Source organism: Sinocyclocheilus rhinocerous, unplaced genomic scaffold (assembly GCF_001515625.1).
Source record: "Sinocyclocheilus rhinocerous isolate Xijiao unplaced genomic scaffold, SAMN03320098_v1.1 scaffold2931, whole genome shotgun sequence".
Taxonomy (NCBI): Eukaryota; Metazoa; Chordata; class Actinopteri; order Cypriniformes; family Cyprinidae; genus Sinocyclocheilus; species Sinocyclocheilus rhinocerous.
In genome coordinates this window covers 45,077-57,559 of record NW_015626384.1, presented here as the reverse complement: position 1 = coordinate 57,559, position 12,483 = coordinate 45,077, and the positions used below count along the sequence as shown (strand labels likewise).

The following is a 12,483-nucleotide window of genomic DNA, read 5'->3' as shown; positions in this document are numbered from 1 at the left end:
AAATTAATACTTTTATTCCACAAGGATGCATTAAATTGTTCAAAAGTTACAGTAAAGACTTTTTTTGTTACAGAAGATTTTAATTTCAAATAAATGCTGTTCTTTTCTATTAACCTAAGATTCTAGAAAAATGCATCACATTACATATCAAAATATGCAACACAGTTTCCACACACAAAAAATAAAATAGGCAGCAAAACATTTTTTCAACATTGATAATAATAAGAAATGTTTCTAAAAGCATATTATAATGATCTCTGAAGGATCATGTGACACTGAAGACTGGATTAATTGATGATTTTAAAAAAATTGCCAAGCTTTGCCAACCCAAAAATAAATAACTGTACTTTTTAAAATAGATTACAATAGAGAACAGTTCTTTACAATTGTAATAATATCCCTCAATATTACAGTTTTACTGTGTCCAAATAAATACAGCCTTGCTGAGCATAAAGGAAAATCACAAAGAAACTTACTGACCCCAAACTTTTGTTTATTCTTTTTCTCGCCTATTTTATCATCTGCCATGTGAAAAATTGTAGATCCTGGCACTGGTTGAAGCAATGCTACAAGGCCAGTCTGAAACAGAGCAATATTTTGATAATGCTACATATACTGTCATTAAGTCTTTGAAAGGTAGTAAGAAAGCTGGGATAGGAGAGAAGGACATTTTTAAAAAGAACCCAAAAACAGATTAGTTGTAGAAAAGTATGTACACAAGAAAAATGACCGTGAAGAGAGTGTGTCCACTGTTCTTGTCCACTGTTCTGCTGCTATTTCTGTCTTATTAATAGGTCTCTCATGCGTGACAGCAGTGGGGAATTGAAATGTGGGTGTGAGAGTGTGTGACAGACAAAACACAGATAGTACAGTGTGTTTGTGTCTCTAATGTGTGTGCGTGAGTTCTTATGCGCCAGGTGCTGATGGCTGCTGGGAGGGCAGGGATGAACAGCATGTGTTAACTGAGATGATTGGGCCGTTATTCATGTGATCGCTGAGTAGATGATTTATGCTGGAGTCTCAAAGCTGAGATCAGCCCCTCTCTCATATGAAACGCTGATCAAAGGAGCTGATGGAAAGACTAGACGAGTAAGAGGGAGAGAACTAGAGAGCTTTTTCCACTGTAGTCAAAGGATGCATCAGGTTGGCACTTAGTAATCACTATCACATTACTTTAGGATTGCTATGAAAATATGATAATTCAAATATCTCAAATCACCCAATATAAAATGTAAAAGTTTCTTTTTTTTTTTAATCAAATTTAGACTATCATTCCAATTTGTCTCTAGCGTGATAACATTTTCACACATACTCACACAAAATGCAAGATAAGAACTGTGTCATTTATAGATTAAAAAAAAAGAATTACTTAAATATATACATGCATATGTGTGTATTTATATCGCCATAATAAATATACACAGTACACACACAGATATTATGTAAACAAAAACTTTTATTTTGGATGCGATTAATCGTGATTAATCGTTTGACAGCCCTAATTTTTACCAAATAAATGCAGCCTTGATGAGCAGAAGAGGCTTCTTTAAAAAATATTTAAAATCCTACTGATCCCAAACTTTTGAATGCCAGTCTACTCTACAGTTCAACAGCGTAGGAACAGTTTTATTAAAGAAATTAATACTTTTATTCCACAAGGATGCATTAAATTGTTCAAAAGTTACAGTAAAGACTTTTTTTGTTACAGAAGATTTTAATTTCAAATAAATGCTGTTCTTTTCTATTAACCTAAGATTCTAGAAAAATGCATCACATTACATATCAAAATATGCAACACAGTTTCCACACACAAAAAATAAAATAGGCAGCAAAACATTTTTTCAACATTGATAATAATAAGAAATGTTTCTAAAAGCATATTATAATGATCTCTGAAGGATCATGTGACACTGAAGACTGGATTAATTGATGATTTTAATAAAAATTGCCAAGCTTTGCCAACCCAAAAATAAATAACTGTACTTTTTAAAATAGATTACAATAGAGAACAGTTCTTTACAATTGTAATAATATCCCTCAATATTACAGTTTTACTGTGTCCAAATAAATACAGCCTTGCTGAGCATAAAGGAAAATCACAAAGAAACTTACTGACCCCAAACTTTTGTTTATTCTTTTTCTCGCCTATTTTATCATCTGCCATGTGAAAAATTGTAGATCCTGGCACTGGTTGAAGCAATGCTACAAGGCCAGTCTGAAACAGAGCAATATTTTGATAATGCTACATATACTGTCATTAAGTCTTTGAAAGGTAGTAAGAAAGCTGGGATAGGAGAGAAGGACATTTTTAAAAAGAACCCAAAAACAGATTAGTTGTAGAAAAGTATGTACACAAGAAAAATGACCGTGAAGAGAGTGTGTCCACTGTTCTTGTCCACTGTTCTGCTGCTATTTCTGTCTTATTAATAGGTCTCTCATGCGTGACAGCAGTGGGGAATTGAAATGTGGGTGTGAGAGTGTGTGACAGACAAAACACAGATAGTACAGTGTGTTTGTGTCTCTAATGTGTGTGCGTGAGTTCTTATGCGCCAGGTGCTGATGGCTGCTGGGAGGGCAGGGATGAACAGCATGTGTTAACTGAGATGATTGGGCCGTTATTCATGTGATCGCTGAGTAGATGATTTATGCTGGAGTCTCAAAGCTGAGATCAGCCCCTCTCTCATATGAAACGCTGATCAAAGGAGCTGATGGAAAGACTAGACGAGTAAGAGGGAGAGAACTAGAGAGCTTTTTCCACTGTAGTCAAAGGATGCATCAGGTTGGCACTTAGTAATCACTATCACATTACTTTAGGATTGCTATGAAAATATGATAATTCAAATATCTCAAATCACCCAATATAAAATGTAAAAGTTTCTTTTTTTTTTAAATCAAATTTAGACTATCATTCCAATTTGTCTCTAGCGTGATAACATTTTCACACATACTCACACAAAATGCAAGATAAGAACTGTGTCATTTATAGATTAAAAAAAAAGAATAATGGATCATGCTTTTGAATAAATCTCAAACAAATTCCAAAGTAACACTTTACAATTTGTTAACACATTATTACTAATTAACGAATACATTATTACAAAAATGGTATCTTGTTAATTTTAAATAATGGGCTATAACATGAACTCACAACAGAACAGTTGTAGTTAACTAACGTTAACAATGATTCATAAATACTGTAACAAATGTATTATTATTGATAGTTATTTTTAGTTAAAGTATTAACTAACATTAACTCATGGGGCCTTAATGTAATGTGTTACCATTTTAACATTGTGCACTGAATTAGGTGATCAAATTGTCACATTAAAAGAGCAGTAAACAATTAAAAGCCAAGAACCCACAACACAGTTTATCAAACTGACGTAAATTGTAATTATCAGCACAGCTTTACCTTAAGCTCAAGTAATATCATTATGATCCATTTGCAGTAAACACATCTTTAAGGTATAGTTCACCCAAAAATTAAAACCCTAATGTTGTTTCAAACCTGTATGAGTTTCTTTCTTCTGCTGAACACAAAAGAAGATACTTTGAAAAATGTTGGGAAACAAACAGTTGCCGGTAGCACAATGACTGTCATAGTAGTGCTGGTGGTATTTTCAAAATTCATATCATAACAAAAATAAAAACCGGTATTCGGTATGAACCGGTATACCGCCCAGCACTATGTCATAGTATTGAAAAAAATACTATGGAACTCAATAGCTACCGGCAACTGTCTAGTTACCAACACTCATACAGGTTTAGAACAACTTGAGGGTGAGTAAATCATGACAGAATTTTCATTTTTGGGTGAACTATCCCTTTAATGGAAGGAGTATGTTACATAAGGCTCAAACATGAACTTGTGGAAAAACCACCTCAGAATGGTCAGTATCTCCAGGTATACCTTTCAAATCATATAACAAACACATTTTCATTCACCCCTACACACATTTATTATTATAGTCATATATAGGCTACTGTACTGTAAATACGTGGCACTTAACATTGGTTAGACAGCGCCGGCCATCCACGTGTCCAGCTACAGTAGTGTAGATTTCCATTATATTGCTCTCACTGGGAGGTTAAAAGCAGTTGTGGGGTTGCCCAGAAAGTTCAGCTTTGCAAAACAAAGAGGTGAAAGCTCAGTGCACTGCTAGAAACACACACTCGCTCTCATTTGTTCGGTTCATTGTCTTCAGCTTACTTTCTCCTACCTTAGAGGTCTCAGTTATTAATATATATATAGCTACCAAATATATACAGTATATTGAATCGTTGACTCTTTGTTAATACTCATATGTGTATGAACAGACATATTGTGGCAAATTTATTCCGAATGACTCAAACTCCTGTTTTCCATTTACTTTTTAAAACATTCCAACTAAATATTAGCTTTTAAATCATTTACCATCCAAGGAATCCTTTCACCCTTAAAGGGATAGTTCACCCAAAAATGAAAATTCTGTCATCATTTACTCACCCTCATGTCGTTCCAAACCTGTATGAGTTGCTTTCTTATGTTGAACATAAAATAAGATATTTTGAAGACTGCTGGTAATCAAACAGTTGACATTGACTTCCATAGTAGGAAAAAAATACTATGGAAGTCAATGGCAACCACCAACTGTTTGATTACCAGCAATCTTCAAAATATCTTATTTTATGTTCAACATAAGAAAGCAACTCATACAGGTTTGGAACGACATGAGGGTGAGTAAATGATGACAGAATTTTCATTTTTGGGTGAACTATCCCTTTAAGTACAGATTTGAGGGAAGAGGAGGTGTGGAACGGTATTTCTCTGTTTATCTTCTACAGAAGCTGGAGATCACTATTTATCTCTCTCTCTCTCTTCCTCTTTCTCTGGCTCCTAAATACACATCACAAAGAAACCGATCCTTTATCAGCACACAGCCCTATAAAGAGTGACAGACGCAGTGTAAACACACTCATGCTGAGGGGCAAACTTTCCCCATCAGTGATCTGAGGACAGATCTGGTTTTCCTTCTAATTATCCAAGGAATACAAGGAATGTCTTGCTCTGAAATATATCAGTACTGATGGTGTCCAAAAACAGCAGGTTAATTGAATTGGAAAATTCTATTTGTAAACATTCAAAATTGGCTTCACTTGACACCAAAAGAATCTCTGTTGGTATCTTACCAGGAATAGTTCACCGAAAATATGTTGCCAATATTTACTCACCCCCATGCAGTTCCAAAACTGTGACTTTATTTCTTCTGTGGAATCATATTGCAAAATGCTGTGAAAAGCATCAGCATATGTTTAGAAAGATTACTAATATACACTACAGTGCAATTAGCTGCACTTTAGTGCTTTAACTTAAGCTGGAATTAAGTATACATTAATACATAATAATACATGTAAATGTAATTAATGCAGTTTACATGTAATATCTTGGTAATCACTTCTACTTTCTCTGAAATATGTTTGTATACTGCCAAATGTACTGACAAGCATTTATGGTAAAGTAAAATATACTTTGAAATGATATTGTGTATTTAAATATATTTGTATATATCATATTTTTAATGAAGTTGCAATTTAGTGCATTTAAAATACATTTACTTTAAATGTAATATCAAAAGATTATATCAAATGCTTTATATGTGCTTTAATATGTTAGTCAACACATCAAAATAAATGTACTACTTTAAAGCATGACAAAAAAATTATTAAAACATGATCAATAACTCAATTTGACATTATTACAAAGTTCACTTTTTAAAAGTGCTAAGAAACAGTCAAGAAAGGTTTATCCCTTTAAAGGTCCCCTGAAATGCTTAGAAACACACAGCGTTAAGCCCTTTTGGCGGAAGTGACGAACTGCAAGCTTTGAACGCTTATATCTTCTAAATGCGAATTTTGTCACTGTTTTGGAGCACACTGCCTTATAGATAACCTTAAGACTAACATATTGATACTAACGCCCAAAAAACTTTAATTTTGATTTCATGGGGATTTTAAGTGCATTTATTCATATTTCATATTCATTTATTTATTATTAGAATATATACAAGTTCAGCTTTTAAGTAGCCTATACTATTCAAATTTAAAGTACACTAAGTGCACATTCAATACAATTAAGCACATTTGTCTTTCACAAGGGTCTGTGCATATAGTTAAAGTGGATGGGGACTGAGTCTGTCAAGCTTTTTAAAACTATCATTTTGCTGTGTAAATAACAACAATGATGTTGTTGCTGTTTCAAAATAAATATATCCCACAATCCTTTCCTCTCTGCCACCAGCTTTGGAACCAAACTTCCTTGACGTTCACCTGGAAACATGTCACCGCATCCAGACACAGTTTATACTGCAGGACAGTATGACTGGAGCGCAGGCAATTACATAACGCTAGGCCAAACAGTGTTAGCATTGTGCTTTGTGAGTGAGTGTGTGTTGACTCCAGATGTGAGAGAGCAGCTCTCCTGTTACACTGTTTTAATCACGGTAATCCATCAGGTCTTGCCACACTCCTCCACGCGTTGTCTTACTGTGTGTGCGTGTAAGAGAGAGAAAGAGACATATAATCATATGGGACAGGGATGCACTTACAAAGACACCTCTATTGTCTTAGTTTTTGCATGTGACACCTGAATAGCTGTGAAATCAAATCTCTGTTTTTCTGACGACGGCGTGAAATCATAGCTGACTTGAATATGAATACTGCCTTTTATTTATGGGAATTGATGCAGTGTAGCTGTGACGACAACATATTTGCTGGTACATGTGTTAACAGTGTCTCTATTATGACATGAGAGTGTAAACATTCATATATGAGTGAATCTCACAAAACCTGTCACCCTAAGAACATGTACAGGTCACATTTCACCCCAGAATAAAAAAAAATAGGTTATATATAACATGACATTATGACATTATTTTCATGAAAATTAAGCACATTCGCCAAAATGTTCCTCATTGTTATGCAAATTTTCTTGTTTTAACTAGTATGGAGCATTTATAAATCATGGCAGGTTATGTTTGTCTGTTTCTACAAAAAAAAAAAAATATTTACATTTTTATGTTATGCAATTATAATCATCATTGAGAATAATGAGAATGATAAAAACTATGAGATTTTGGGGTAAAATGAATTTAATTGTCCTAAAAATATTTTTGTAATGCAAGAAAATTATTTAAAAAGTATTTAAATGCACTTAATTTTCCTTTTGCTAAATATAAACTTTAAAAATTTTATAACAAAATCTTTCAGTTTCACTATTTAATTCAGTGTGTTACTAGCCATTTTTTGTAATCTTGAGTGAAAATTGTTTCTTCACCATTTTATTGTTTTGTTGTTTTATTGTGGGATGGTATAGGACCTGGACAAGTTTTTGATATGTGTCATAAGATTCACATTTGTACATATTTGTAGGAGCTAATGTTTTTGCTCTCTCATTCCTTTTAATGACAACTCCTATTACTCTGCACACACTATGGCCCATTTGTCCTTCACTATGAACTCATTTTCAACTCCATTTGAGTGCATTTTAAGGAGCTTTCAGAAATAATCTGTTGATTGCAATTGAAATGCGAATTACAAAATGCAATTGAATGAAAATGTATTATAGTTTAAATTTATATTAAATGCAGTTAGCTGAACTTTAGAATGCTGTTTGTGACCCACTGAAGTAGGGTCTTTATATGTAATATGTTTGACAATTTAGTACTCAAGTGTGTCCAGAAACAACATTCATAGTGTACTGTCTTTAAGTACTTAAGCCCTTTTATTTCATTAATATTATATAATGTGCAAGTACAGTTTTTTAAATATACTTTTAAATATAATTCTTTACCTAATTTGATGTTCCTGGTAAAAAAAAAAAATAAAAAAATTTGACTGGCCTTTATAAATTGCATGTAGATCTCTACACTGTAAAAATAATTCCGTAAAATTTACGGTAAAAAACCGGCAGCTGACTGTAAATTATACAGTCTTTTTCACTTCCAAAAACGGTATACTACCGTAAAATTAATGTCCAATACATGTAATGTCCAATACAGTTTTTCACCGTATATAGTAGGGGAATTTACCGTTAACCATTTAACAGGTTTTTACTGTAGCATTTTTACAGTCTTTTACCGTTAAATTCATGGTCATTTTTTACAGTGTAATTATGCTATATGATCACCAAATCTTGTGTTCTTTGAAGGCTGCTGATTTTTGATTTGAAACACCACAAGTGCAACAAGGTAACAAGCAATTTTGCAGAACTTGCTATACCCTGTGTAAGCAAAGTCAGTCATGCAATAACAATAACTGGCATTTTCAGGTCAAAATGCACATTCAATATTATAAAACACACTTACATAAATTAACGCAATGGAAAGGAGCATGAATGGCTCCCCATCCGCCTCCCCTCTCTTAACTCCAGCTGATGGCATTGTCCCCTTACCTCTCTTATTATCTCCCAGGGCAGGCCCTGTTCCTGTCAGACACAGATATCTTACCCTGCCACGTGTCAAACAGCCCGACGCACACTCCACATCAACACCACCCTCAGTGGTCACACTGTCCCTGCAGACAGCATCAGACCTTATGATTTCCATCGTATTTTAAGAAGCACCCACACTTCCATTATGTCAGCGCTCCAAGAGAGTGTCGTTCTCTACTCGCGTACAATGCAAACAAGAAAAGTGAATACTGATGACGCATGACTTCCAACCACAGAAAGTGCAGTCCAGTGCAGCAGAGTCACAGGACATGGTGGCCGTTTTGATAAATAGTGACAGCCTAAGTGCTCTGAGCTGCATTAGCTTGAGTGAGAGAGATACCGCCATGGCACTGCTAGCCAAACAGGATATGGTGTCATGACATGATCTCACATCACTTTAATTCACAGTTGGGTGAGCTCTAATTAAGGCCTCCATCTGTCACCCGCAATTTGTAAAGTCTTTAGGCAAGTCGCCCTGCTTCTCAATTAGATCGGTCTTGGAGCAGTGTCGTCCAGACTGTGAGTCTGGTGGGGTTGTTTTTTTAGAGACGCATTTCGTGTCAGTCGGGAACACAGAGGTATGTCTGAGTGGTCAGATAAGATTAAAAGGGTGGAAATGTTTCTGATAGGTGGCGTGCAAACATGGAGAGTTCTGTTACCTGATAAAAATCTCATATCTGTCCTTGGGAGGCTCCATACACAGACGGAGAGAGAGTGCGGCACCTGAGAGGACCCTGCGCTCTCGAAATGTGTTTGTTTTCTCTGTCAAGCTTCAAATAATGTACTGATTTGTCAAATGTTCCTGAAGCTTAAAGGAATAGTTCATCTGAAAAGGAAAAATTGTTGAAAATGGACTCACCCCTCAGGCTGTCCAAGATGTAAATGAGTTAGTTTTTCATCCGAACAGATTTGGAGAAATTTAGCATTACATCACTTGCTCACCAATAGATCCTCTGCAGTGAATGGGTGCCGAAATATGAGTCCAAAATCCACTTCTTCCAGTGAAAAAAGTCCATCCCATGTTGTCCTCTCGCATCTAAATCCACTGAAATATTCCACTAAACTTGCTCACCAATAGATCCTCTGCAGTGAATGGGTGCCGAAATATGAGTCCAAAATCCACTTCTTCCAGTGAAAAATGTCCATCCCATGTTGTCCTCTCGCATCTAAATCCACTGAAATATTCCACTAAAAATGTTTGTTTAGAACTGTTTTGGACCGTTTTTTTTTTTTCTTTTGTTGATCTGTGCATATTTCTCTCCTGATTCAAACTGGGTAAAGCAATATTTGAGGACTCATATTTTACCTGGAAGATGGATTTTAATTCAAAAGGCATTAACTGATGGGACTGGAGTCATGTGGTTTAGTTCTGGATTATTTTGCTATTTTTACCAGCTGTTTGGACTCTGACGGCACCCATTCACTGCTGAGGATCCATTGGTGAGCAAGTGATAGGATGCTAATTTTTTTCCAAATCTGTTCTGATGAAGAAACAAACTCATCTACATTTTGGATGGCCTGAGGGTGAGTACATTTTCAGATAGTTTTCATGTTTGGGTTAACTATTCCTTTAACGTGATACTAGCAACACCAAGGTCATTGGTTTGATTTCCAGGGATTGCGATGACTGTTATGCAATGCAAGTTGGATTTGAATTCAAGTGTTTTCGTAAGTGTTCATTATTCCAAAACTGGATAGGATTGGGATCTGACGTGCAAACGCTGAGGATGATAAAAATCATTCTGTCTGGTATGTATTTCCTTTCTGGGCTGGAGGGGTATCAGACTCACTCTGTGCTCTTTCAGGCTAAGTGAGGCTTAGCATGCCAAATCCAAATCTGATAACTGCTCACAATCTAACACCGCGGGTGAAAAGGTTTAAATGCCCACTGTAACCACATCAAAATAGAAGGGATTTCTAATCTGGCTTGTTTTATTTTGACCAAATGTCTGGCTTGAGAACTGAGCATTGGTGATTAATGAGTCTTGGAATAAATAAGACAGATTATTTTTTTATTAGCAAACTATAAACATATATACATACGTTTGGTTTACATTTAAGTCAACTGTTGCTTTGTTGCCTGTCTAGTGGAATTGTTATACATTATATAGCCACTAGATGGTAATAATCTTGTTCTTTTACAGGAATCTCTCATTGACGGGATGTTGAGGGTTTCAGTATAAATATTTAAGTTGAATAAAAGACAAAGTTTAATGGAATCTGTGTAAGATGAAGTATTTTCATAATTAAAATGTCTTGTCTGGGCTTTGTTTGTCTTTCATTACATTTGGAATGAACTTCTGTCCTTTGCAGCAATATCCTGAGGTGTTGAGTATCATAGCAGCTATTTTGATCAATTCCTTTGCACCCTTTTTCCACTGTTGCCATTGCTTTATTAGGCCATAATACCTGTGCCACTGGGGGACATTTTATATCAAGTTCGGCTGTTTATGATTTTACAACTAAATCTGTGGTTGAAATCTCATATGTAAGGATTTACATTATTTATAGAAATTTGAAAGGAATGAAAAGTAAAATGAGTTTAGTCTACTAAAACAAACAATTCCACAGTTTGAATTGGACACCTTACATATAAATAATCTTAAATAAATCACAGTTGTAGTTTCCACTCAAATATCATTATTACAGTTATTGTTAGTAAAAGTAACCGTATACAATTGTAATAATAAAAAAGAAATAAAGAAAGAAAAAGTTCTTACTCTGTTTGAATGAGATCACACAATTCATTGTTTTAATTTGTTGGAGTAACAATAATATTGCATTTTGACTGAAACTATGATTACCCTGATACATTTGTCCAAAGGTAGATCTCCAGATTGAGAGTTAGTGTTTTATTGAGCGCTTTTTCGGTTGTAGGTGGGCGGAGCCACGATTTACGCAATATATTTTCAGTTGTAAGAAGGCGGAGCACATTCTCGACGTCATTGGCTTTTCAGAAGTGTGTAGGAGGAACCACGAGAGTGCGTCATGAATACCCCGCCCCCGTATTAGAGGACATTGAGAGAGGAGAGCGAAAGTTCAGTGTGCTCCAGTAGAGATGTGAGGAGGACACAGCAGCTGCCGACGGACTACACGCTTCACAGAAGTTCGGAGATAACTGGAGACGAGGACAAATTTGTTATTTCTCTTGCTGAGCTCCTCCTGATGCCCTCATTTGTCCTAATAATGACGGTAACGACTGACGTGAAATATTAGTGTTTTAAGTGACTGTGCACGCGCGTTTTTCATAGAAACATATGACGAGTTTGGACATTAAGCATCATTTTATATGATATGCAGACTTTGAAAAGGGATATTTTTCAGAGAAGTTTCATTTAGAGGAATATCTGTTTTTCAGCGTTTTAACTGGAGGACAAATGAAATACTCATTGAAGCACTTTTAATCTAAGCGGTGTCTATGGAGCGGCATAATCACCCATAACACACAAAAGTATCCTCTCTTGGGACTGTATATGCCAGGAAAGTTTCCACTGACTTGCCTCATTCAAAAAAGGTGACTGAAAATCCAGCATGGGAGGCTCACCTGTGAAAATTGTGATTTCTCTGTGGTGTCAGCTGGTCATTGCTGCCTACAGTTTAGAGATTGGCTCCTATGACCTGGAGAGAGGGAGACCGGCTAAATGCGAGCCTATCGTCATCCCTATGTGCCAGGGCATCGGGTACAACCTCACCCGGATGCCCAACTTTATGGACCATAACAATCAGAGGGAAGCTGCGATTAAGCTGAATGAATTCGCCCCTCTGGTGGAATACGGTTGTGATGTGCATTTGAGATTTTTCCTCTGCTCTCTTTATGCCCCTATGTGTACGGACCAAGTGTCCACATCCATCCCTGCCTGCCGTCCCATGTGCGAACAGGCACGTCAGAAGTGCTCGCCCATCATGGAGAAGTTTAATTACGCCTGGCCTGATTCTTTGGACTGCTCTAAACTGCCCACCAGAAATGACCCCAACGCGCTGTGCATGGAAGCCCCGGAAAATGATACCAAAACCGA

General features: G+C 35.9%; 1 protein-coding gene across 1 annotated transcript; it reads left to right on the top strand.

The window, feature by feature from the left end:
• Positions 1-11,644: 11,644 nt before the first annotated feature.
• On the top strand, positions 11,645-12,481 carry LOC107713295 (frizzled-9-like; the record flags this gene model as incomplete). Its single annotated transcript, XM_016518760.1, has 2 exons — positions 11,645-11,659; positions 11,826-12,481. A coding segment is annotated over exon 2 (483 nt), but the record flags the coding sequence as incomplete, so codon positions are not given.
• Between the last annotated feature and the right edge of the window lie 2 nt (positions 12,482-12,483).